The 23838-nt window shown below is 37.8% G+C and overlaps 4 protein-coding genes across 4 annotated transcripts in view; 1 reads left to right on the forward strand and 3 right to left on the reverse strand.

The window, feature by feature from the left end:
- The window catches only part of LOC134664315 (neurexin-4), a 426329-nt gene that overhangs the window by 245751 nt on the left and 156740 nt on the right, over window positions 1-23838 (reverse strand). The window lies entirely within an intron of this gene.
- LOC134664303 (L-aminoadipate-semialdehyde dehydrogenase-phosphopantetheinyl transferase) overlaps window positions 1-23838 on the reverse strand; it is a 264536-nt gene that overhangs the window by 84459 nt on the left and 156239 nt on the right. The gene's annotated exons all lie outside the window — the stretch shown is intronic.
- Window positions 12359-13414, forward strand: LOC134664705 (flexible cuticle protein 12-like). Its single transcript, XM_063521449.1, has 3 exons — window positions 12359-12386; window positions 12517-12664; window positions 13164-13414. Exons 1-3 carry the CDS (start codon window positions 12359-12361, stop codon window positions 13354-13356), a joined length of 369 nt encoding a protein of 122 aa, XP_063377519.1. The 3' UTR covers window positions 13357-13414.
- On the reverse strand, window positions 19210-21022 carry LOC134664775 (flexible cuticle protein 12-like). The gene is made up of 3 exons (XM_063521518.1): window positions 20982-21022; window positions 20052-20173; window positions 19210-19460 (listed from the first exon to the last, which is right to left on the reverse strand). The coding sequence occupies exons 1-3, from the start codon at window positions 20988-20990 to the stop codon at window positions 19268-19270; spliced, it is 324 nt and encodes a 107-aa protein (XP_063377588.1). The 5' UTR covers window positions 20991-21022; the 3' UTR covers window positions 19210-19267.

Raw genomic sequence — 23838 nt, forward strand, 5'->3', positions numbered from 1 at the left:
CTTTCTGATGAATATGGCATGAAAATAACGATATCATCTCAAAAATCTAAACCAAACGTCAACTAGAAGGTGTAAACATTAGGCTCGACACGGTTATTTTGACAAATACTTTTTGTTCTGCGCCATCTGGCGGCGATGGGCGTTAATATTACAGGTGTCGGTGATCTATTGCCTAAACGTGCGTGCGCGCAAGTTACTAGCGAATAGCGGAGACAAGAGCGGAGTGTATAGCGGGAAAGTAAGCAGTGAAAGCGATAATGGTGATAGCGTTGCGTCGGAAGATATGAGAATCTTAAAAAATTAAAAATGTTTAAACTTGTCATTTGCTCATTTTAAGTCGAATATTGCAATGGTACCAATGCCGGGGGAACGAGAGTAGTTTCTCGTCTCCCTCACCGTCGCCCGCATCGGCACAGATTATATAATTGGCACCGGGCAATCATCAGAAAAACTGCAGCCTGCAGCGTTCCGTTGCGTTGTTACGAAAAATTTACATTAGGATTTTTTATTTCTCTTCTACCTACAGGTTGTCTGGAAGAGATTGCTCGCTAGCCGCCGCTTGTTGTTTACTTCTGTCTTTATTTAATACGTATGTTTCCTTGTAAATTTATTCGGTTGTGCAATAAAGAGGATTTGTATTATATCATTGAAGCTCCTCGTTAAGGAACGAAACATATCGAGCAATCTTCGTCTTAAAATAATATATACTTGAGTGGCCCATTTTTATATAAATATTTAATAGGTGTCTCAACAACAAACACCACGCTGTGCTCTAAAACCCGCATTGCTGACGTAGGCGAGAAAACCGCTAGGCTCAAATGGGGCTGGGCCGGTCACGTCTACCGGATGCATCCAGAGAGGTGGGCTAGCTTAATAGCCACCAAGTGGATGCCGGTAGAGCGACGTGGCCGCGGTAGGCCCAAACGGAGATGGCGAGATGACCTGGACAGCTTCCTGAACAACTGGCCGGAGGAAGCACCAAATCGGGAGTCGTAGAAATTAAGGGGAGAGGCCTTTGCCCAGCAGTGGGACACTCAAATAGGCTAGGAAAATAAGGTATTTCTGTGTCAATGAAGTTTTATTATTATAAAATCAATCAGTCAATGCCTTGCGCCACACACCACACACGTGTTAGAAAGAACAAGCGAAAGATTTGTAAAACAACTCGAACGCGTTATGTCCTGTTATTGCACGGCGAGTGATATACGACTTCCAATATCGTAGTGACGCTGCAGGTACATGTATTTTTAATGTGGAGTGTACAAAGTCACATTTATGTGGGTATCGATATTTATGTTTTTAATAATTTATTTAGTGTCATATTTTTGGATTTCACGGGCCTATACATCCCGGTCTTTTAATAAGCTTGCGTGGGGATATAAATTCAACACGTAAAGGCCCTATTTAGTGTCAGGTAAGTGATTCACTTGAGATTAAAAATGAATTATTAGTCAAAAGATAATTAGCAAATGGAAACAGTTTTGATAAAGGCAGCCATTACTGTACTGCTGAAAAATTAAGAACTGTTCTTAGGATTTTCTTTATTTCATTAATTATACTATAATTATTATAGGGTTGCGTATGCGTAGCCAAAGTGGCAAAAACGGAACCCCTATAGATTCTTCATGTCTGTCTTTCCGATTGTTCGTGTGTGATATTATACATTTTACTCGGTAATTAGGTATTGGATATATTTTAATAAGATAGCCATGTAGATATATTTTGTGACCCGCTGCTTAGTTTTTTCATCATTTCGACGCGTAGCTGATACGTGTAGGTGGAATACTAATATTTCCTGTTACACGCAAGAAATGTAGCCATTTCCACGTGGGTAATAAAGCAGTGCATTACCTTAGAGAGCGTCAAAGCGTCTTTGTTCGCAGATGGAATCTCTACGCTGGTTGGTGCTGCACCGACTGGGAGGATGCTCTATACATTGTTACACAGCAGGGCTCGGAAATCATTTTATTTTTCAAACCGGTTTCGTTCATTCACCCGAGAACGAAAATAATTTCGTTTCCGATCGCGGTTACCGGTTAAAGAGTTGTTCTATTGAAATACCAGTTAATACTAATTCGCTCGCCTTTCATTTTTGTAGAACGAAATTAACCGGTTAAATTGATAATATCTAAGCAAGATAGAACGAGTAACTTAAATCTGTCTCTTTCACGTATGACAACGAGCTTAAAGTGGCCGAGAGTATCGCCTGATATTGTATCGTTCCCCGCGAACCATAAAATTACGTTCGTTTTTTTACCGGTTAGAAGAGAGAACGTATTTTTTTAGTTCGCGCTCCATTAATAAACCGGTTTTTAATGAACGACATAACTATAACGGTTTTGAAACGATATTAACAGGTATTTCGATACTGGTTCCGAGCCCACTCTACTAGCCATTTTTTGAATCTCGCAGTTGATTCGTAAGACGAAAGGGAATGAAGTCACCTAACCGCATCACCATGCAAACGTATCCCTTTTTTTCTCTCTGAATATTGTTATTATTTCCTTTTTCTTACAATATTTTCCTACATTTACTCTATACTCTTCCTATTTTCTGACACTTGAAAACAAAACGGTATACTATAACAAAATATTTTGTATAACTCCATCTTGCATCACAAGTAGAGCCACTTCCGCGACCACGGAGCTGGGAGTACTATTTACCGCGATGGAACTCCTTTTCGGTCTCCCAGAGTTCCCTTTGATTAACTTTGATCTCGCCGAGACCGCTAATGGATTGTGCACTACCTGTTTTTTATCTGAACTCTTTGTCACAGCCTTTGTGATAAGATGCTTTGAGGTAATTTCAAAATATATACGTGTCAGAGATGGAAAGGTTCTAGTCTTTTTTTTTATAAAAAAAGGTAAGCATTTGACCTCAATCTGACCTGATGGTAAGTGCTGATGCAGACTAGGCTGGAACATGCTTACGTACCTATGTGTTTAAATACCTGTAGGGCTAAGATTGTCGTTTTTCATCTGTCATCACGCCTGTGACGTTCTAACTAGTATGTTAGTGCGAAAGTGACGCATGACCTGACAAGTGATAAAAATGCGACCATGATACCGCGCTGGTTCCAGTTTTCTTTACTTTGAAACGTGATTGACATTTGTTAAATTAACCCATATTACAGGAACAACTTTATTTATTAAACATAACACAATAAAAAATAATACAACTTAAAGTTGAGAAGGTTTTTTTTTACTCCGGAGTAATTCTAGGTGATTTTAATCATTCTTCCAATCTTACTTGGTATCTAAGATAAGGATAGTCACCAACCAATAAAAAATAAGAATATACAAAATCCGAAGTTGAAAAACAAATTAACTAGAAATTATTATTTCTTAAATAATCCCAATTCACCCCTACGTGTTTGTCCGCTGCCATTGTGTTGTGTGATGTCGCTAATGCAAGTAAAAGGTTTCCTTTGACCCTATCACCTGGTAAAGTAATTGTGTTGTAATAGCCGTTCTTGCGAGACGGACTAGGTGTTTGTGTGTGTGTTGCTATGTTCATTCTTACAATAATTAAGAGATGTTTCAGGCTAGACCGGGCCGGGGCTGGCTCGGAGCTTCCGCTTCGTTTTCTATGGGAAGCACCACGTGATCACCGATCCGCCATAGAAAATGACATGTCGGAGACGGATGCCTCGGCACGGCGCGGTCTAGCGTGAGTCATCCTTTAGAAGAAGAAATCACATTTCAAACATAGTCGTTTAGTCCATATCCGTTTACTTATAGTCGTAGTTTACTGAGGAAGATGGGCGCCCTGCGCGTGGTAACCGTTTTCGTCGGCGGTCCACGTGACGGAGTACGTGACGCCATCGGGGCCGGTGTAGGCGTACCGCCCGCTGCATGCCGTTTGATGTATAAGGATGGATTCAATATAACACAGTTCCTGTACAAAACCAATGAGGACCGAAAATGCCATGAATACTAAAAGTGTTTTGAAAGATTGGACAGTGTGCTGTTTAGAGTCTAATTTATAAGTTCTTCATGGAATTTTATCACACTAAAACAGTCTTAATAGATGTTTCAATAAGAAAAGCATCTTTCAGTAGAAACTCTTTTTGCGTTACAGATTCTCATGAAACATAAGAGCTACAAGAATGAAGACTAAAAAAATCATCAGGTTCTCAAGTAATTTATTCTATATCCAAATAGTTTAGCCATTATTTTACTGAGGAAGATGGGCGCCCTGCACGTGGTAACCCTTTTCGTCGGCGGTCCACGTGATGGAGTAGGTGACGCCATCAGGGCCGGTGTAGGCGTACCACCCGCTGCATGCCGTTTGATGTATACGGATGGATTCAATATAACACAGTTCCTGTACAAAACCAATGAGGACCGAAAATGCTATGGATACTAAAAGTGTTTTGAAAGATTGGACAGTGTGCTGTTTAGAGTCTAATTTATAAGTTCTTCATGGAATTTTATCACACTAAAACAGTCTTAATAGATGTTTCAGTTAGAATAGAAGAGCATCTTTTATTAGAAACTCTTTTTGCATTACAGATTCTCATAAAACATAAGAGCTACGAAAATGAAGACTAAAAAAATCATCAGGTTCTCAAGTCATTTATTCTATATCCAAGTAGTTTAGCCATTATTTTACTGAGGAAGATGGGCGCCCTGCGCGTGGTAGCCGTTTTCGTCGGCGGTCCACGTGATGGAGTAGGTGACGCCATCAGGGCCGGTGTAGGCGTACTGCCCGCTCCTCACGAAGGCTTCATTCTCCTTGCCCTGGTTGATGAGGTCTCCGCTCTCTGCTGCCTTAATGCCGTTCGAGGTTTCATAGCTGGAATGAAATTATTCTTTTAGTGATAGGTGGAGGCGGAGACACCATGGCTGGCATTTTCTATACAAAACAGTCTGCCGATTTTTGCGGGGGAGGGGCACGTCAAATGAATGACTATTTGTACATGATTTGTACGTAACGTACAAATAGCCAAATCCGATGAGCATCAGTCCACGCAAAAGTTTGCACAATGAGGGTTTCCGCGATCGAGTTTTTGACTAGATGACAGCACCGTGGCGAGAGGTCTCGCTGTCAGAATCCAACAAACATGTTTAACCATGTTTTTTTTATTGGTGGAATTCGACAGCACCAGCAGCTGTCGAACAGACCTCTCGTCACGGTGCTGCCATCTAGTGAAAATCTCAATCGAGTAAACCCTCATTGTGCAAGGTTTTCGGCAGAGGGGTAAGCTCTTAAAAGCGACTCCGGTTATTAAATGCTCTAAGGTGGGAGGCGGCTTCCTAAACATTATTAAATTTAGTGTGTCCCAAATATGGAACTTATGAAACTTGATTCGCGTTTTTTTCTAAGACTTTTTTATGATAATGCTATACTCACTCGACGTCAGTGGAAACTGTCGTGAATCCTCGCAGGACCAATTAAAATGGCGTGCTCTTGTGATGGAGGCCAAGACTCATTTTGTCTTAAGTAAGTATACTCACAGCGTTTTGTAAGCGTAGACATCGACATTGTTGTCGAATTTGAGGATTTCAGCCTGCTTCTCATCGCCGCTGTAAGCTTGGCGTTGGGGAGCGGCGAGGGCCACCGCGGCGCAGAGGGCGAAGACGATGAACTGAAACAATCGTATGCAAGTCATCAACTATTGTCTATGAATTAGAATACATACAGAAGTCTGATTCTAATCACACAAAGAACACAAAAATTACCGAACGGGAACAATGCCGGGAGAGACTCAACGATATAGCGCGCATGTTGACACCGTCAAATATTGTAATGCCGCGCAAGAGGTTTCACATATATTTTCACATATAATTTAATTTTAGCCAATCAAAACTTTATTGACCAATCACTACTATTTTTTTTAATAGCGGTAAATGGTGTATTGGGTAATATTCAAAGCTAGGATATTCATGGAGATGTTTATCTAGTACATTTTTGACTGCATTAGTTGACAAGCGGACCCCAGGCTCCCATGAGCCGTGGCAAAAATGTCGGGATAACGCAAGGAATAAGAAAATTTTTGACTGCTTCAATAGAATTATATATTCCATCGCTAAGAATAGTGGAGTCAGCATCAATGGTGGCAGAGAGAATAACGTCCTCAAAGTTTCTCAAAGTATCTTTCTCTAATACTTTTAATAGCACCGATATATCCTCTAGCCGCCCAGAGACCAATAAAAAGGTCTCCTGTTCCATTCTAATTTGAACTTTGTGTTGACAAAAGAAAATTTCATTTTGCTTGGCAAGGTTTGACGTATGGGCGGCTAGAGGTTATCTCTTTAATTCGTATCTGCCACTATTTACAATATAATTACACTATACCCACATAAACTTTACCTTACGCACATTTAACCAATTAAATTAATGTAATAATCATAATTTCTCACTATGATCTTGTGCAGAATACCAAGCTCAACAATTTAACCAGTTTAATCCTTCCTGCACTTTCATTAAGGTTGAATTTAGCATGAATGTTGTCCACATATCAGTCGACCTTTTGACCTATAGTAACGCATACGAGTCTGACCAGTGACCTTATGAATAATTTACTATCATGATCTATTTGACATTTCGTTGTTAATTATAATGTGCAAAATTTGTGACTGATTAATGATAATTATACAGGGTGGAAAGATAAGTCGGGCCCTGGAGGGAAACTACCTTAAATCCTTAAGCTGGCTCATTTTACTTAAAGGAGACATTCCTTTATTTAAAAACAAACAAAATTGCATTCAAAGATTTTCAAAAACTCGCTTGCCTCGCCCGGGATTCGAACCGACTAAAAATTCCAAAAAATAAAAATCCAAATTTTATTCTACTAGTCGATACAGTTAATGTTAATGATAACATTTCTCCAAGAAACATTAGGTCTTACACTCGACTGTCGTACAAAATATCCATAAAATCTAATATTTAGTATTTAAGATTTTTTAGACAAGCCAAATTAAAGAAAAAAAGAAAAATACTTGAATGCAGTTTTGTTTCTTTTTAAAAATAAAGGTTTGTATCCTTTAAGTAAAATGAGCCAGCTTAAGGATTTAAGGTAGTTCCCCTCCAGGGCCCGACTTATCTTTCCACCCTGTCTAGTAAAATAGGTCTAGCCATTAAAAAATCTGAGTATAAATGCGCATCATTATTATAATTATAATGTTGTTCCAAATGACAAGTCACGGCTAGGAGGCGAATTAAAGCCAAGATAGATACACGCCAATCAAAATTTCATAATTTATTTTAATAGTCACTATTCGTAGCATTAGTCATTTTGACATTTTTTTCTATAAATTTGGCGTCTGTCAATGTACGATTGTCATCTTGGCTAAACTTGGCTAAACCCTCTGAGGTTGGAACCCTCGGAGTAATTAACAATGGAGCCGCCATTAACAGGCGTTCCCCTCTGTCGAAAATAGGCGGCCAATGGTCAACCACATGTCAACCATATGTATGGACTGACGTTTATCTGACATGACGTACCTATACATTTGATGTGCCCCTCCCCCGCAAAAAACGGCAGACTATTTTGTACCGAAAATTTTAGACATGGCGTCTCCGTTGTTAATTACTCCGAGTTGGAACCAAAGATTTTAGATGACCTAACACAGAGTGATGGCCAAAATGTTGACGGATTTGTGGCCGCTTTAGGATGAAATAAGCGCGTGCCGTCCGTTGGCTCGTTGGGTGGATGACATTCGAAAAATCGCGGGGCACTTTTGGATGCGACTAGCCCAGGACCGGGATAAGTGGCGTACACGAAGAGAAGCCTAGGTATGCACGGCTGTGCGCGACTGAATGCTAAAATATTGATGATGAACACAATACGAAAGGTTAATCCACTAATGACCTATTAACTAATATGAGAAGATAAAATATACTCACGGATTTCATTTCGCGAGGTGGGTCTGTCTAGAGATCGGCGGACACTGTGATAGGTCCTTAAACGTCGAATCTTATATACTAAGTCGGACTTACATTTGCATACTATTTTTTAAATGTTAGATGATAATTATGTCGATTGTAGATTCTTTTTCATTATAATATTGGTTTGTCTATATAGTGATGATTTTAGTAAGAACTATTTATGTATTATTGATTAATTTATTAAACACAGTAGTCACAGTACAGACCTTAAATCTAGACAGATATCAGCAAAACTGTATATATAATTGCTAGAACTTTCAGTTTGACTAAGCTGTACTTACGGTCGCGAGCAAAGAAATAAACGGTATCACTTTTGTCTATTTATTCTTAGAAAACAGGTTTTTTTTAGTTGTCAAACCTGAATCATAAGAAATTGTGGTGTTTTTAAACAATTAGGTTATATTAAAATCAGGTTTCAATCGACACCATTTTCTTCATGATATTTTCTGCATTAAAAGATAGAAAATTAACTGAGCGAAGAAACTGAACATGTGAAGTTTTTCAGTTTTTTTGCTCGAGAGTGTACTTGAGCAACATTGCCTGCACATTAGTGCCTCAATGAGGCTTTTCAATCTTCTCTATTTACTAGCCTCTAGTATAAGGAAAAGACAATATATTTAAAGTCCACTCATTTTTGATCATGTCCAAATTGTAATTTATTGATCATGGCTTTATTCATGATGTCACCTTTCAACAAATCTTTTTGATATGTCGGGACTATAAATAATAATCGGCGTCGTTAACATTTATACGATCTAAATAAAATAATTGATAGAACCTATAAGCATAATTACATATAAATCCAATAGTTTAAATTTAAATCTAAATCTAATTCTCATTATGTGACTATAAAATGAAAGAAATGTCATATGTGTATGCTCGTCCCTGTCTCTGTACATGGATGTCATCTTAAAGGTGATGTTCAGATCTCAACCGGCAACCGCAGCTGCATTGCTGTAGGCCCCGTGCATGAACTATAGAGGGCAGCATAGGGGCAGTCAGATTCTTGGCGCGAGGCACTTAAGCTTCCGATGTAGACCACAAGATGGCAGAACCTACAATGCAGTCTATGCATAAGGAAACTTACCTACGAGAACGGTAGATGGTACCTCTTGCTTTGGCAATGTACAGACATACATATATACATATAATCACGCCTATTTCCACTGCTTCGATTCCGATGCAGAGACCACGGATTTCCACTTGCTACGATCCTGACATACCTCTTTCGCTTCCTTCATATTCATAACATTCCTCATACACGCTCGCCGATTTAGGGTGCTCTTGACCTGGCCTTTCTTCAGGATTTGGCAATGTTCATGTGTACATATTATATCTACGATTCAAGCCACAAGATGGCAGACCCAGAACGCGCACGGTCTTTATCCAGCGTCAATATTGCCGCTGCCGTATCTGTCAATTTCCTTAATAAAATGCTTGACATTCGCAGCCGCATTTTTTAACATAATCATCAACAAGTAAACAGCTTTTCGAAATAAATAAATCTATTTTAAAAACCACCCGTTGAATGGATTATTTTGAACGCACTTTACTTATCTGAGGGTTTTTAACCCCATTCGCATGTGACTTGTGATTCCCATAATGATCAGGCAAACGCTTCGCCTCGAATGAACCAGCAAAAAAGTGAATCCGATTACAGATAATTGTTACAGATCTTGAGGCCAATTATTCTGGTTAGGTTAATTCGAGAATGATGAGAGAATTGAATGCTAACCGACCTTGACATTCACCAACACATTAGCGTTGCGTGTTGTAATCTGCGCGCATCACTTTTACTTAAGTGATAAATTTCATTATAAAGGCTGACCAGCGGGCGCAGCACGGTTCCATTTTTATCGACTATCACTATGCGCGTCCCTTTCGCACTTACAAACTTGTTAGAACGTGACAGGCATGGTGACAAGGGATAAAAACGCGACCGTGCTAGGCCGCCAGGAATATATTATGATGACGCACCATGTTGCGGAATTTCACTGGAACTAATTTTGTCATACTATGCTGAAGTCACCCTATACATGAGAATAACAGCACCCTCTTGACAATGATCATAATATTTCTGGTCAGGCTTTAAAGTTTTACATACATCAGCAAAATCAGCTAAGCAGGCCAGGAATTCAAAGTAAATAAATAAATATTAAAGGACAAGTACGCTTAGTACCTAAGTCTTATGTTGTGGGTACAAGACTATAAATATTTATATACTTACATAGAAAACATCCATAACTCGGAAATAATATTAATGTTATTAAACACCTTATTTCAGAATAGGTTACTTACAATAGAATAAAAATATTTTTGTCGCAACATTTTAATCTAAATTCAGATTTAACAATTTGTTACCGTTTTGAACTGGTTTTTATACGACCTTGACCATCGTCTTGATAATAAGCTCACATCTCACACATACTACTGTCTCTTCATTTCACTTGCACCACAATTGGTGCAAGTGCGTGAGCGATCTTCCAGGTCGTCTCCTGATAAAATTATAACCGTAACAAGTGTTCTTTCCAGTTCTTTCATATAAAAAAACTTGAACGCACTTTTATGACCTATAAAATCTGATGGAGCTATATTTAGACTGTGACCTATCCATAAAAGCACTATATTATTAACAAGTTTACCCAATTTTCTGTAGCCACTTTAAAGTGTGTCCGATCCTTAAATCAGCATAACCTGTTGCCAGTTGTCGCATGGGCGAGGCGCTAAATGTCAGTTATGTAACTGGAACGCTGAACCCCAAGCACATATAGATATCATATGGATGTCCATGTCGTGACCTGATCTTAGAATTAATCATTTCATGAAATAATCGGTTGGCCACATCATGAAAAAGTAACCATCTCATGAAGTGATCAATTCTAAAATGTCATTTCATGAAATGATCAAATTATAAATATAATCTGGCCACGATATTACATAATATTCCTGGGACAAGTTAATTCTCGGTTATCGGATGAGGAATAATTTTTATCTGGTCACGATAAAGGTGTTTTCTGATAAAAAAGACTGAACCAAATTAAAATTTCGTTGAAAACGGTATACTTCCTGCTGATCATCTTACTATCCGTACATGATCTGATGATGACATCCACCTAGAGAAATTAACAGATTCACTGCCAAGACCCCACTAGGTGTATTCATTCTTTAAGGGTTTTCCGTACCCATATACCCAAAAGGTAAAAACGGGACCCTATTACGAAGACTACCCTGTCCGTCTGTCTGTCCGCCTGTCTGTCCGTCTATCTATCCGTCTGTGTGTATGTCTGTCACCAGGCTAAATCTCATGAACCGTGATAGCTAGACAGTTCAAATTTTCACAGATGATGTATTTCTGTCGCCACTATAACAACAAATACTAAAAACTGAATAAAAAATATTTAAGTGGGGCTCCTATACAACAAACGTGATGTCTTTGCCATTTTTTGCGTAGTGGTACGGAACCCTATGTGCGCGAGTCCGACTCGCACTTGGCCGGTTTTTTTGTATTGTAAATATAGGGCGGGCAGGAACTATTATGCCATAATAGTGGTTTGACTATTTTTTTGTAAATTATTTTACATTTGCTAGATAAAATGTAATCACTTTCAGCATGGACTATGCAGTATTTCTACCAGTAAACGTAAACTTATATTGTAGAATCAAGTTTTAAAATATAATATTCATAGTTTATCCAAATGACGTCCTTGCAATGCACCGGCCAGTATAAAAGGTGTGTCCTGCCAAAAAAATACATTAGTTGCTCGCTCGCACTTCTCAAGTCTAGACCTATTTTTCTTCAACCCACCAAAATGAAATCGGTTAGTGATTTTTTTTATGTCAAGTGTTCGGATTATTCTTTTGTGATGAACTGCAACATCTCCGTGTTCTTTAAATATTTATTTTTAGTCTTCCTTCTATTCTGATTTGCATTAGTGCCTAAAATAAAATTAGTGTAGTTATTTTGGCTTTGACTGATTTTCGTAGATGTAGTAAATAACTAGTAAACTTTAGTGTCATTTTCGGTTGCCTGGTTGACGTTAGTGTTCTATTATCAAGCAAAAAAACCTGATGACCACAGAACAATTAGATTGTTCTTTTGTGATCACATTAAACTTTTTGTCTGTGTTTAAATTATAAGGATTCTGTCCACATTTTTCAAAATACTTTCAGTTTAGGATGGCACACACTAAAACGTTCCGTGTCGGTCCCGTGGTATCCGACATTTCGTTTTATTTACCGATCAACCGTCATAGAAAACAAAGTGTCTTACACTTAAATCTAACAAAATTTTATAGTCATTACATTCTTAGATTTCATTAACACACTTTTCGCTCCCTTCTCACTACAAGCTTCAAACACACAAGTTCACACTCCTCTTTCTTTCCTAATTCCTGTTCTTATGTTTAATATAATTCCTATTCTTAATTATATTTTTTTACCATTGGTATCTAATCTAGCGATGATCATGACCCCCGCGATACAGGCCATGCCTAGTGTGGGGTTCACTGTAACGTGCCTGTAACTTTTATTGTGAATAAAAATATTGTTATTGTTACTCGCCGGATCGGCCCCGGGCCATTCTAGCGTGAATCATCCTTTACTTCTCCAAATTCTTGATATCAGTATTGAATTACCTTATATTATTACAGTTCATAGTATTCGCGCTGATCGTAGCCGCCGTGGCCGCCGCCCCACAACGCGGCCCTGACGCTGACGCTCAGATCCTGCGCAGCGATCTGAATAACATCGGAGTTGATGGCTACCAATATGTGTAAGTACAATTACAATATTATTTGTTTAATGTTGTTTACCCCAAGTGTTGATACTGAGACCCGCGCTTCTATCAAAAAGTGGGATTCCACTCAAGAGGATAAAATACAACATTGTTGTAATGATAGGTCTTCTTCTTCTTTTTCTTCTTCAGCATGTGTTCGGCCACCGATGGGCCTACGCCTCTTCAATCTCTTTCCATTTTGAGCGGTTGTTGGTCTCCCTTATCCAGACTGGTCCTGCAATTTCCTTAATATCATCGGACCAACGGGCGGGTGGTCTGCCTTCACTTCTCTTGCCTAGCCGGGGTATCCGCTCCAAAACGCACTTACTGCACCGTTCGTCTTGAAGTCGTCACATATGCCCTGCCCCGGCCCATTTTAGCCGGGCGACCCACGTCGACCACTTATGTGCGTTTTCGGACTCGATCGATCGATAATAGGTACAGTAAGGAAATTATACGAGTATTCTAAAAACTAACAAAAATTCCTCTTTCGCAGCCTGGAGACCTCCAACGGCATCAAGCAAGAGGAGCAAGGGCAGCTGCAGAACGTGGGCACCGAGAACGAGGCCATCCAGGTCCGCGGACAGTTCTCCTACTTGGGGCCAGATGGCGTCACCTACACCGTCACGTACGTCGCCGACGAGAACGGCTTCCAGCCCCAGGGCGCCCACATCCCCCAAGCTGCTTAAGTTAGATCCCCTGTATAACCTGGCTGTTAATAAAGTTTTTGTTTTTATGTTTTAATTTCACGTCGTTGTTTTATTATGCGAAGTGTATAGGGGAATAAAAAATAAGAACTGATCCTAAGCTGCGAACCAGCCGCTGAGGGTGCAATCGGGATCAATGCCTCAACTTATAAATGTGATCGGATTTTTTTTCTTGCTAATAATGGCCAATTGGACATAATATTACCATTGACTAGAAGGAAATAATTTTTAGTTAAAAATTTATACGCGTCTTTCTAATTACATATTTAATCAAAAGTTTATAAGGTTAGATTTAGATGTGTTGAAATGTATTTGTTTGTGTGACTATTTTGTGATTTGACAATTTGATTGATTATCAAAGACATATTTAAATTTCATTGTTAAGCTAATTATTCAATTTTTATTAAAATTAAATTCGATGATATTAAATTTGACATTATCATTTTTAGAGAAACAACATCGTCATATTAGCTAATTTATAATTTAGTCATGAGTTCATGACCTAGTGACTGCATTGGTGCTAGCTACTAAGTAGATTTGAATGATTGAAACTTTATATCTTAAAAGTCAACATTACATGGTTATGAAAATGTTAGCATAAATATATGATATTGGTTATTCTTAAGGTGCGTCTACATCTAGCGAATGATAGATAGATAGATAGATAGATAAATCATTTATTTGACAGCTGCAATGACACACAATATAAATTTAAACACATCATAACAGAAAGAAAAAACAATAATTATTACACTAACAAAGAAAATTGAGTTACAAAGAAAATAGCATAGAAATGAGTAGCTACAAAAGTAAAATTTTATAAAAGTAGGTAGGTACAAACTGTGTGCGTTGCAGCAGGACAAAAGGGTCACGGCTCAGTGATACGCTTCGCTCTTTCGAGCAAAGCACTGATTTTCTGCCGGAACCCAGGTCACAACAAATATTATATTTATGTAGAAGTATTTACGTACGTCGAAAACAATCGTACAGTGTAAGTGTGATATGTGCATGTCGTGTGATAATTTTTTGATAAAATACTTAGTTAGTAGGTAAAATCGACCCGTGTGTACTGTGTAAGTCTCCCAGTTGTGTGACACCAGCCTCACCATGTTATATCCTAAAATCTGCAACCAAATAGCCGAATGGAATCCCAGCGGTTTGTTTTTCAAGGAGAAGTTTTTTAAAGTGGTTTTTAAATGTTTTTTTGGATTTAAGTTGTCTTAAAGGCGGAGGGATATCATTCCAGCATTTGGTCGCGAGATAACGGAAACAACCGGTAAAGGCAATCGTCCTATGAGGGTGTACTTCTAAAATGCAACGTCGAGTAGATCTCGTGGCATGTCGGTTGTGAAAAGAAGAAATATTTATTTTAGAGAATAGATATTCGGGTGACTTGCAATTTATAACGCCAAAGAGAAGACAAGCAAGATGTAAATGTCTACGTGATGCCATATTCAGAGTCGAAGATTTGTTCAAAAACGGTGTGATAAGGCTCCTTGGAGGAACTTTGTATTAGCAATATCGATAACACGCGTTTTGAACTCGCCAGAATGGGCCGCAAGTGCTAATTTTCTATAGATTGCTCGCTTTATGCGAGCCTTGCATGAGTTATGCTGATTGGGCGCGCAATCTGAAGCAAATTAGAATTCGTTAGATTTGGACGCACACTTGGACAAACTATGATTTTCGTATTTTGAAACTTGCCCCTTTGTTTATAAGCTTAAGTTATTGTATGAATTTTCTCTAATGATTTTTACGCCTCAGACCCGAATATTTTTTCATAACCATGTTGACTCAAAGATATCAAGTTTCAATCTACATAGTAGGTAGCACCAATGCAGTCATTAAATTATGACTAAACTTTAAATTAGCTAATATAACGATGCTGTTGTCTAAAAATGTTAAATGTCAAATCTAATATCAAGGAAATTATTTTATTAGAAATTGAAGAATTAACACTGAAAACTTTTAGAGTAATTCTCAAAAAATCTTAACCTGTATCGAGTTTTTGCTTAATTGCTCTTTTTCATATGAAACAAAAATGTTTCTAGTTGAACTAAAACAATGTTTATCGAAGCCCAGTCATTACTTTTATTTAAGTTTTATACTTGATGATGATGCATACCTGTTATCCCTCATTAGGGACATAGGGCTCGCAGAAGAATCCTCCATTTGTCACGATCTTGAGCGGCTACTTCCAGCTCTTTCCTGCCGAGTCCGGTTGAGCCAGCCTCTTCTGATCTGATCTTTTTGGACTTTTATAAAAAATAAAGAGTAGCACTTTTCACTGTAACCTGTCTTGTCCAAAAGAATCCCTCTTCCAGCTTAAATTTTATTGAACTATTAATATACTACCTATATAAACATAATTAAATAACTAACCTACAAAACTTTAACTATATCTAAAAATAAATAAAACTAAACTTAAAATAAATGATTACAAAATATCCACCTGCGGCATGGTGCCGTAGATGCTGGCAGCATTTCCTCGCTGTATCGCAATACTTATTCTTTGCGCGAGGAAGCTGCCAGATCTACGGTCACCGGTGGCGTCAGCTATTCTTTTTGATAGATCCTTAAAAAGGCTGGACGCGTTCGGACCCCACGGGCCAAGGGTCTTCCAGTTTTAGTTCTTTAGATTTTATAAGCACCAATTTATGTTAATAAAATATCATGCTATTTAATAGATAACATAAACATAACTTTTTTAAATGTACGTTGCACAAATCTTATATAATTTATTATACCTATTTTTCTTACAACAATATTCACGTACGAAGTTTGTCCGATATTTTCACTGCAACCTATACTTCCGCGGTATTGCATCTAACTCACACACAGAAAATGTTATTTATATCATAACTATGCCAAAATATTAGATAAGTATCAAACTAACCACCGTAGGGAACCATCATGACCCAAGTGTTGTAGTTTCGTAGAGACAAGTGGTTAAAGGCAGGAATCTGGAGTTTGTAACGGATGTTAACTTTCACTTGCCTCTGAACTTGGAATGGGGACTAATGTAGTAGTATCATTTTAATATTGTATGAAGTTATATTCATCTATGCTAAAAGTGAGACATTCGTAAAAATTTATTTTTCGCTCTAACCAGCTTAACTTTAACCCGTGATCAATGTACAGGTTATTGTAAGTCTTGGCAGGTGATTGTGACTTCTGACTTCTGACTCGATCCATATACTGGAATCAGTTAGGTATCGCTGCCATACATGACCCAAATTTTTTTTATTAAGCTATGAGCTTCATCACATCTGATATTTGAGTAATTCTAAGCATTTCTAGCCTGGGAGGCAAAAAGAAGCGTGCGTCTAGTCGGGGAGGGTGGGGTACAATGCAAGTGTCCTGACTGACTGAATGATTCATCAACGCAGAGCAGAAACTACAAAAGATAGAAAGTTGAAATTTGCACTCTAGATTACATTTTTAAATTGTACAAGAGATAAGAAGTAATTTTGAGAAATTCAACCCCTAAGGGGGTTAAAAAGGAGATGAAAGTTTGTATGGGGTTCAAGTTTTATTTTAAGATAGGAATTTGAAACTTAGTAAAATGATATATTATTAAAATACAAGAAAATTGATTTCAGCGTTTTTGAAAATTCATCCCCTAAGGTGGTGAAAAAGGGGTCGAAAGTTTGTATGGATATCAAAAAAAATTTCGTACGCGGGAATTGAATCTATGTATTTGGGGATATTATTAAAAGACAGGAAAAGTAATTTCAGCGTTTTGCAAAATTCATCCCCTAACAGGGTTAAAAAGGGGTTGAAAGTTTGAATCCATTACAAATCCGAGTAGACGCACATTTCTTATTGCCTCCCAGGCTTGAAATGCTTAGAATTACTCAAGGAACATATGTGATGAAGCTCATGGCTTAGTAAAAATTTTTTAGGTCAACTTTATAACTGCTTCCGCTAATAGAGTCTGTGCGGAAAGAGAAGAGTCGTGGCAGAAACGGGAACTAACATTTTAAATTTTATATGGCAATCAAACCTTTGACACCTGTCTTGTAAAAAGTAAACAAACTTCTGTCAATGTATATTTTTATTAACAAAAACCGCAAGTTTTATGTATAAAATATTTTCAAAACACGATAAAACCGTACATAAAACCACAAGGAAAATTATATTTAATATTGGTCGGTTTTGTCAGCGGGAAGAAAACGGCTAAAAGCCGACTATCGACTTACAAAAAGTCGCGGAACGTGTTTCCGCTATTCGCGGGTATTGATGTTGTATTTAATATTAAATAATTACCTATTTAATAAGCCCCCTAAGTAACTTGTCTCCGGTACATAATCGGTAAGTATATTCATTCAAAATATATTCATTTTCATAGATATGCAGGTCATTCATGATCTTTAAAATAACTGACAAATAGTCTTGATACTTGCCATTTTATGCATATTTATATGTAATTTCTTTTTCTGGATTGTGTAAAAGTACCTACGGTATCTCGAATAAAAGGCCGCTAAGTAGGTGATATGCAAGAATTCGTAATCTACGTGCCGGATTCAAGCACATCCAGTTCAGATGAAGATAGCTCTATGAGTGTCCCTGGTTGTTTTGAAGCTAGCTCAAACATAAGTGACGTTGAATATTTTAATTCAGACTTCGATTACAAAGAATAAAACTTTTTCTAATAAAATATTTCTTTATTTGTAAGTTCGTTTACTAGGTTCTGAATAAAACTTTTTCTAATAAAATATTTCTTTATTTGTAAGTTCGTTTACTAGGTTCTGAATAAAACTTTTTCTAATAAAATATTTCTTTATTTGTAGGTTCTGTTAGTTACGAAATTATATTTCATATTTAGCAGTGACTTTTCGGCGAAGTAAAATATCGTGAGATGAGAGAACCGGACATATCTCAATAAGGCCTACCTACTTATGCACTATTTTTATTCATATTCATATTTATTATTAATAATGTACACATACATTACAAGTCAAGTTTACAATGGGTGAAATATATCCCCGATAAAATTACAGTTCTATTGCCCAATTTCTACCCGATCTACCCGGTTTTAATAACTGTTGGACTGCACAGATTAGGCAGTACATAAATGAGACTATCTTGTTTGGTACTAAAATTACAGTTGTATTGGGCAGATTCTTAACTAGTTTTAGCAGTTTTGTCAATCGCACTGTCTCATTTTTAAGTATCTGAGACATAAAAACAAGTGTGTTTTAAAATGAAAACTAGTGCCTGCGCTAAATCAGAGGATTTAGTTGAGTTGAGTTAAAAAAAACCGGAACAAAAGGGATTCAAGTATCATGACCTTTAGTGTCGTACTATAATCACGTGACCAGTGTTGTCAGCATAGCAAAAACCATAAAATAGCACTGGCGCGCCCTCAAATCCCACGACTCTTCTCTTTCCGCACAGACTCTATATATTACTCTATATGTATCCTGTTACATTTCCCTCCTATTCCTAACCTATTCCTAGTGTGACATTAACCTGCACTTAGAAATTTCAATTCGCCATAACTTATTCATTTTCCGTTCCCTTTTGAAAATTTGGGGTACTTGAAGTAGTAAACCATATTTTTTATTCTTAAAAGTAAAAAAATACAACAAAATATTTTCGGTAACTTTCACCTGTCGATACCACTTTCTTGAGAATCAATATTATTTCATTCTAGTCAATGGTAATATTATGTCCAATTGGGCATTTTTAGCAAGAAAAAATTCCGATTATATTTATAAGTTAAGGCATTGATCCCGAAATCCTGATTGCACTCTTAGCTGCTGGTTCAGATCTCAAGATCAGTTCCTATTTTTTATTCCCCTTCACTTCACATAATAAAACAACAACGTGAAATTAAAACATAAAAACAAAAACTTTATTAACAGCCAGGTTATACAGGGGATCCAACTTAAGCAGCTTGGGGGATGTGGGCGCCCTGCGGCTGGAAGCCGTTCTCGTCGGCGACGTACGTGACGGTGTAGGTGACGCCATCTGGCCCCAAGTAGGAGAACTGTCCGCGGACCTGGATGGCCTCGTTCTCGGTACCAACATTCGCAAGCTGCCCTTGCTCCTCCTGCTTGATGCCGTTGGAGGTCTCCAGGCTGTGAAAGAGAATCATTTTAACTAAAAGGGGCAAATGCTTGTTTGGTATATTTGTCATACGTTACTCAAGGAAGAAAAAGAAGGACTAAGAAGCGCTGACTGAACGTCTTGATATGGAAGCGGACATGGAAGAGAACAATCTTACATCTCACACCTGAGGATGACGAAGACCGGGCAAAGTTGAGAAGATTGAGTAGGAAAGCAGATACTACTGGCGCTACCGCTAGCGCGCGGGAAAATACAAAGTTGAAGAAGAAGACTCAAAGAAGAAAATATGCTACTAGTTGCTGAGAGGAAGATTATCCTCTTAGAAGCTTTCTAGTGGCTGAACCTAACGTCGTAGGGGAGACTAAAGCTCACAGACTCTGTAACGTTGGCTAGCACAAATAATTATTATAGTTCTTTTCTCACGTTTTCTGGTGCGAAAATAAATGTTAGTTTCACTTAGCAGCAAAATTTGTTCACCTTACATGCCTTCAAACTCTCGCACAAGATTTCACCTTTTGATATATTTCACATCGGGTCTCAATTAACAAGGTGTAAACAACAACTCTGCTCCGTTAAAGAAACAATATTGTAATTGTACTTACGCATATTGGTAGCCCTCAACTCCGATGTTGTTCAGCTCGCTGCGCACGATCTGAGCGTCAGCGTCAGGGCTGCGTTGCGGGGCAGCGGCCACGGCCGCGACGATCAGGGCGAATACGATGAACTGCACAAAAATAAGTAGGTAAATAAATAACTGGTAATTTTGTGGTTAAATGTTTAACCCGTGGAGCGCCCTACTGTCACACATGTGCTGGTAACTTGTATAGGAGTTCCATACTACAGTAATTCTGGGGCGCTCCATGGGTTAACTCGCACAACGTGTTTTGGAGGGCCTAGGTTTCCATTTAAGCACTTAATAGCGTTAAGCACAGGTTCACGATTAAATAGACAGTTTAAATACCATTATTCAACTACCTATAATAATGGCTTCGGAAGAGCAGTATTCTAAAAAACATAGGTATGTGTATAAGTATAGTTAATACTTAGGTATGTCTTACTGTATTTTATTTTGCACTTTTGATTATTTTGTTGTTTAATTTATGCTAGCTTTACTGAATCAGGCTGCAAATGGCACTAAACTTCCCTACCGTTTTTATAAAAAAGTGACGACTTGCTTTTTGCAAGCAAACTCCTAAATAATTCTTAATTGCATAAAAATGTGGGCCTTATCTAAACTTCTCTAAACTAATTTGTATCACAAATATACGTCCGCGAGCGATGCTACATTATTTTATACCTATTAAAGGAAAAAGAATATAAATTGTCACTCTTCTGGTAAGCTTCCATTAGCCCAGTTGGTTAAGAGCAATCGAACCGGTGTTCCGAGAGGTCGCTAACTCGAGTGATGCCGAAAGCGGTGATTTTTTATATTTTTCCTTTAATATAACAGTTAGAATCCTTATCAACACAGACAAAAAGTTACAATTATCACAAAAGAACAATCCAAACACTTGACACTAAAAATCACTAACCGATTTCATTTTTGCGGATCGGAGTAGTCAGGCTAGACTTGAGAAGAGACTAATGTCAGATTTAGGCAGAACACGCCTTTTATACGTCCGGCTCATCACAAGGATATCAGGTTCTGACGGAATTAGAAATTTATTCCACTAGTGCTTTTTAGATATTTAAATCAGTGCTCAAAAAAATTTTGGCCTTGGTGCACCTACTGATGAGGAAAATTTTGGCAAATTTTTATTTTATATTTAAAAACCGAATCGATCAGGAAAGTATAGTCCGACAAGAAATTGTAGAAAATAAATGAGGGCGCCACTTTCTACGTAACATTTACATTTTTGACGTAAAAAGCTTAAACAAATAAACATGGCAACGATTTAATATGGATTTTTTTTTAGTTTCATTTTATTTAATTTCTACTATTTTATGTCGCACTATACACTACTTTATGAAGAGGTATGTTGAAGAAGTCCACATTTTCCTCTTTAGTTACACAATACAATATTGATAATTTAAGTGGCTCCTGTGATGTTGCTTATGTCCATGGGCGACGATGACCGCTTCCCATCAGGCGGCTCGTCTGCTCGTTTGCTGACTACAATATTTAAAAAAACAGATACTCTTTACAGCAATATAAAAGAAAACAGAAATACAAGCAGAGGTAAACAACAGCCGGTTTTATCGCTAAAAAGCTATCTCTTCCAGACAACCTTTGGGTAGCAGAAATTAATAAATTTACACATGTCAGTAGGTGTTGCAAATGCAATGAAAGAAACCTATCGAAAATAAAATAAATACATCGAAAACAGACAAATTACCATGCAAATAAAAAAAATACATAATTGCATATACAATACATACACATACTTATATATACATATAATTTAAATAATACAACAGTGCCGGCCATAGAGAAAGAGTAACCAGTTAAAAGTATTAAGGAAGAGATAAGAAATGGTGTTTAAGTAGCCTCTTAAAAGAGTTAGATATATTTGTGGATTTGCTTGTTAATTACCTTTACTGAGTGTGAATTAAAAAAAGCCTTATAGGTAATTTAGGAGCTTTAAGCTTTGTGTATTTCTAAATACCTACTGATATTTGTAATTATATATCAGCTTAGCTCAGTGACTCAAAACATAGACTAGGAATCCTCTAGACCGAGTTTAGAGCAATTATTTCATGCAACCGATGATGCCGAAAATGTGGGGGTGCGCGGGACGAGGTGAGCGAAGTCCCGTGCCGTGATTGGTCCGTTCAAAGACACGGACGTCACACAAAGACACTTTCGACTCGAACATGGAGTAAAATTACCGTATGCGTGGCAGAGAGGATAGCGCGACTATGCTCAGTCTGGTGGATGGCTTGTCTGTGACCCAAAATGATATTCGACTTGTTGTGTTGGAACAACACAAGACAGCGCCACTTTTCTCCGGCGCTGCTTCTCGCCAATTTGTTGACTCGGAATTTGTGCATATACACCTCCACCATGTTATAGCTACTTACTAAAAATAAAATATTTGAGTCGCTTAATTTCAAACTCAGATAAATCTACTCTACCTTCTTAAGAAATACCTTTTTAGGGTTCCGTAGCCAAATAGCAAAAAACGGAACCCTTATGGATTCGTCATGTCTGTCTGTCTGTCTGTCTGTCTGTCTGTCTGTCCGTCCGTATGTCACAGCCACTTTTTTCCGAAACTATAAGCACTATACTATTGAAACTTGGTAAGTAGATGTATTCCGTGAACCGCATTAAGATTTTTATACAAAAATAGAAAAAAACCTACAATTTTTAGGGTTTCCCATACTTAGAACTGAAAATCAAAATTTTTTTTTTCATCAAATCCATACGTGTGGGCTATGGATAGGTCTTCAAAAATGATATTGAGGTTTCTAATATCATTTTCTTCTAAACTGAATACTTGAATAGTTTGCGCGAGAGACACTTCCAAAGTGGTAAAATGTGTGTCCCCCCCCCCCCCTAGCTTGTAAAATAAGAGTATGATACAAGTAAAAAAAATATATGATGTACATTACTATGCAAACTTCCACCGAAAATTGATTTGAACGAGATCTAGTAAGTAGTTTTTATACGTCATAAATCGTAAACCGAAATTTTATTATGTTACTTGCTGCTACGGAACCCTTCATGGGCGAGTCCGATTCGCACTTGGCCGCTTTTTTTAACAGAAGTAGGTATTAATACACAATTACAATGATACGGTTTCGCCAAACTGCTTGACAGTTTGTTGGCGAAATGCTCTACACTATAACTTACCTGTCCTTAAAAACAAAATCCCAAAATCTGACAGTTGGATTTATCAGAGTTTGAAGTTAACCAACTCATTTAGAACCCCGACAGATCAGTTGGGGTAAAGGTGTCATTCGGATTGCGTCTGCATCAGCGTTTTTGTCGTGATTTGAACGCTCATTTTGCCAATTTGATCATAAATCAGATTGGCAGCCGCGTCAATAATGCAACTGTGGCAATTAATATCTACTTTAGAAAAACATGCTTTATTCTAGATTTAAAATACATGTTATGAAAAGACTCTCCTCCAAAACCCCGCTAGTGGCCTAGCGGTAAGAGCGTGCGACATTCAATCTGGAGGACGCGGTTTGAAACCCCGGCTGAGTTTCTCGGAACTTAATAATGTACGAAATATCATTTAATATTTACCAGTTACTTTTCGGTGAAGAAAAACATCGTGAGGAAACGTGGAGGAATCCGGACTAATACCAACAAAGCCTAGTTTTCCCTCTGGGTTGGAAGGTCAGATGACAGTCGCTTTTGTAAAAACTAGTGCCTACGCCAATTCTTGGGATTAGTTGTCAAGCCAACCCCAGGTTGCCGTGAACCGTTGTAAAATGCCG

This window comes from Cydia fagiglandana, chromosome 5 (assembly GCF_963556715.1).
Source record: "Cydia fagiglandana chromosome 5, ilCydFagi1.1, whole genome shotgun sequence".
Taxonomy (NCBI): domain Eukaryota; kingdom Metazoa; phylum Arthropoda; class Insecta; order Lepidoptera; family Tortricidae; genus Cydia; species Cydia fagiglandana.

Excerpts from the sequence above, each read along its gene's own strand:
- LOC134664705 (XM_063521449.1), top strand. The coding sequence starts at position 12,359 with ATGACCCCCGCGATACAGGCCATGCCTA. Across the intron at positions 12,387-12,516 it reads CGCGATACAGGCCATGCCTA|TATTGAATTACCTTATATTA; the intron begins GTGTGGGGTTCA and ends TCTTGATATCAG. Across the intron at positions 12,665-13,163 it reads GTTGATGGCTACCAATATGT|CCTGGAGACCTCCAACGGCA; the intron begins GTAAGTACAATT and ends CCTCTTTCGCAG.
- LOC134664775 (XM_063521518.1), bottom strand. Across the intron at positions 19,461-20,051 it reads GTTGAGGGCTACCAATATGC|CCTGGAGACCTCCAACGGCA; the intron begins GTAAGTACAATT and ends TCTCTTTCACAG.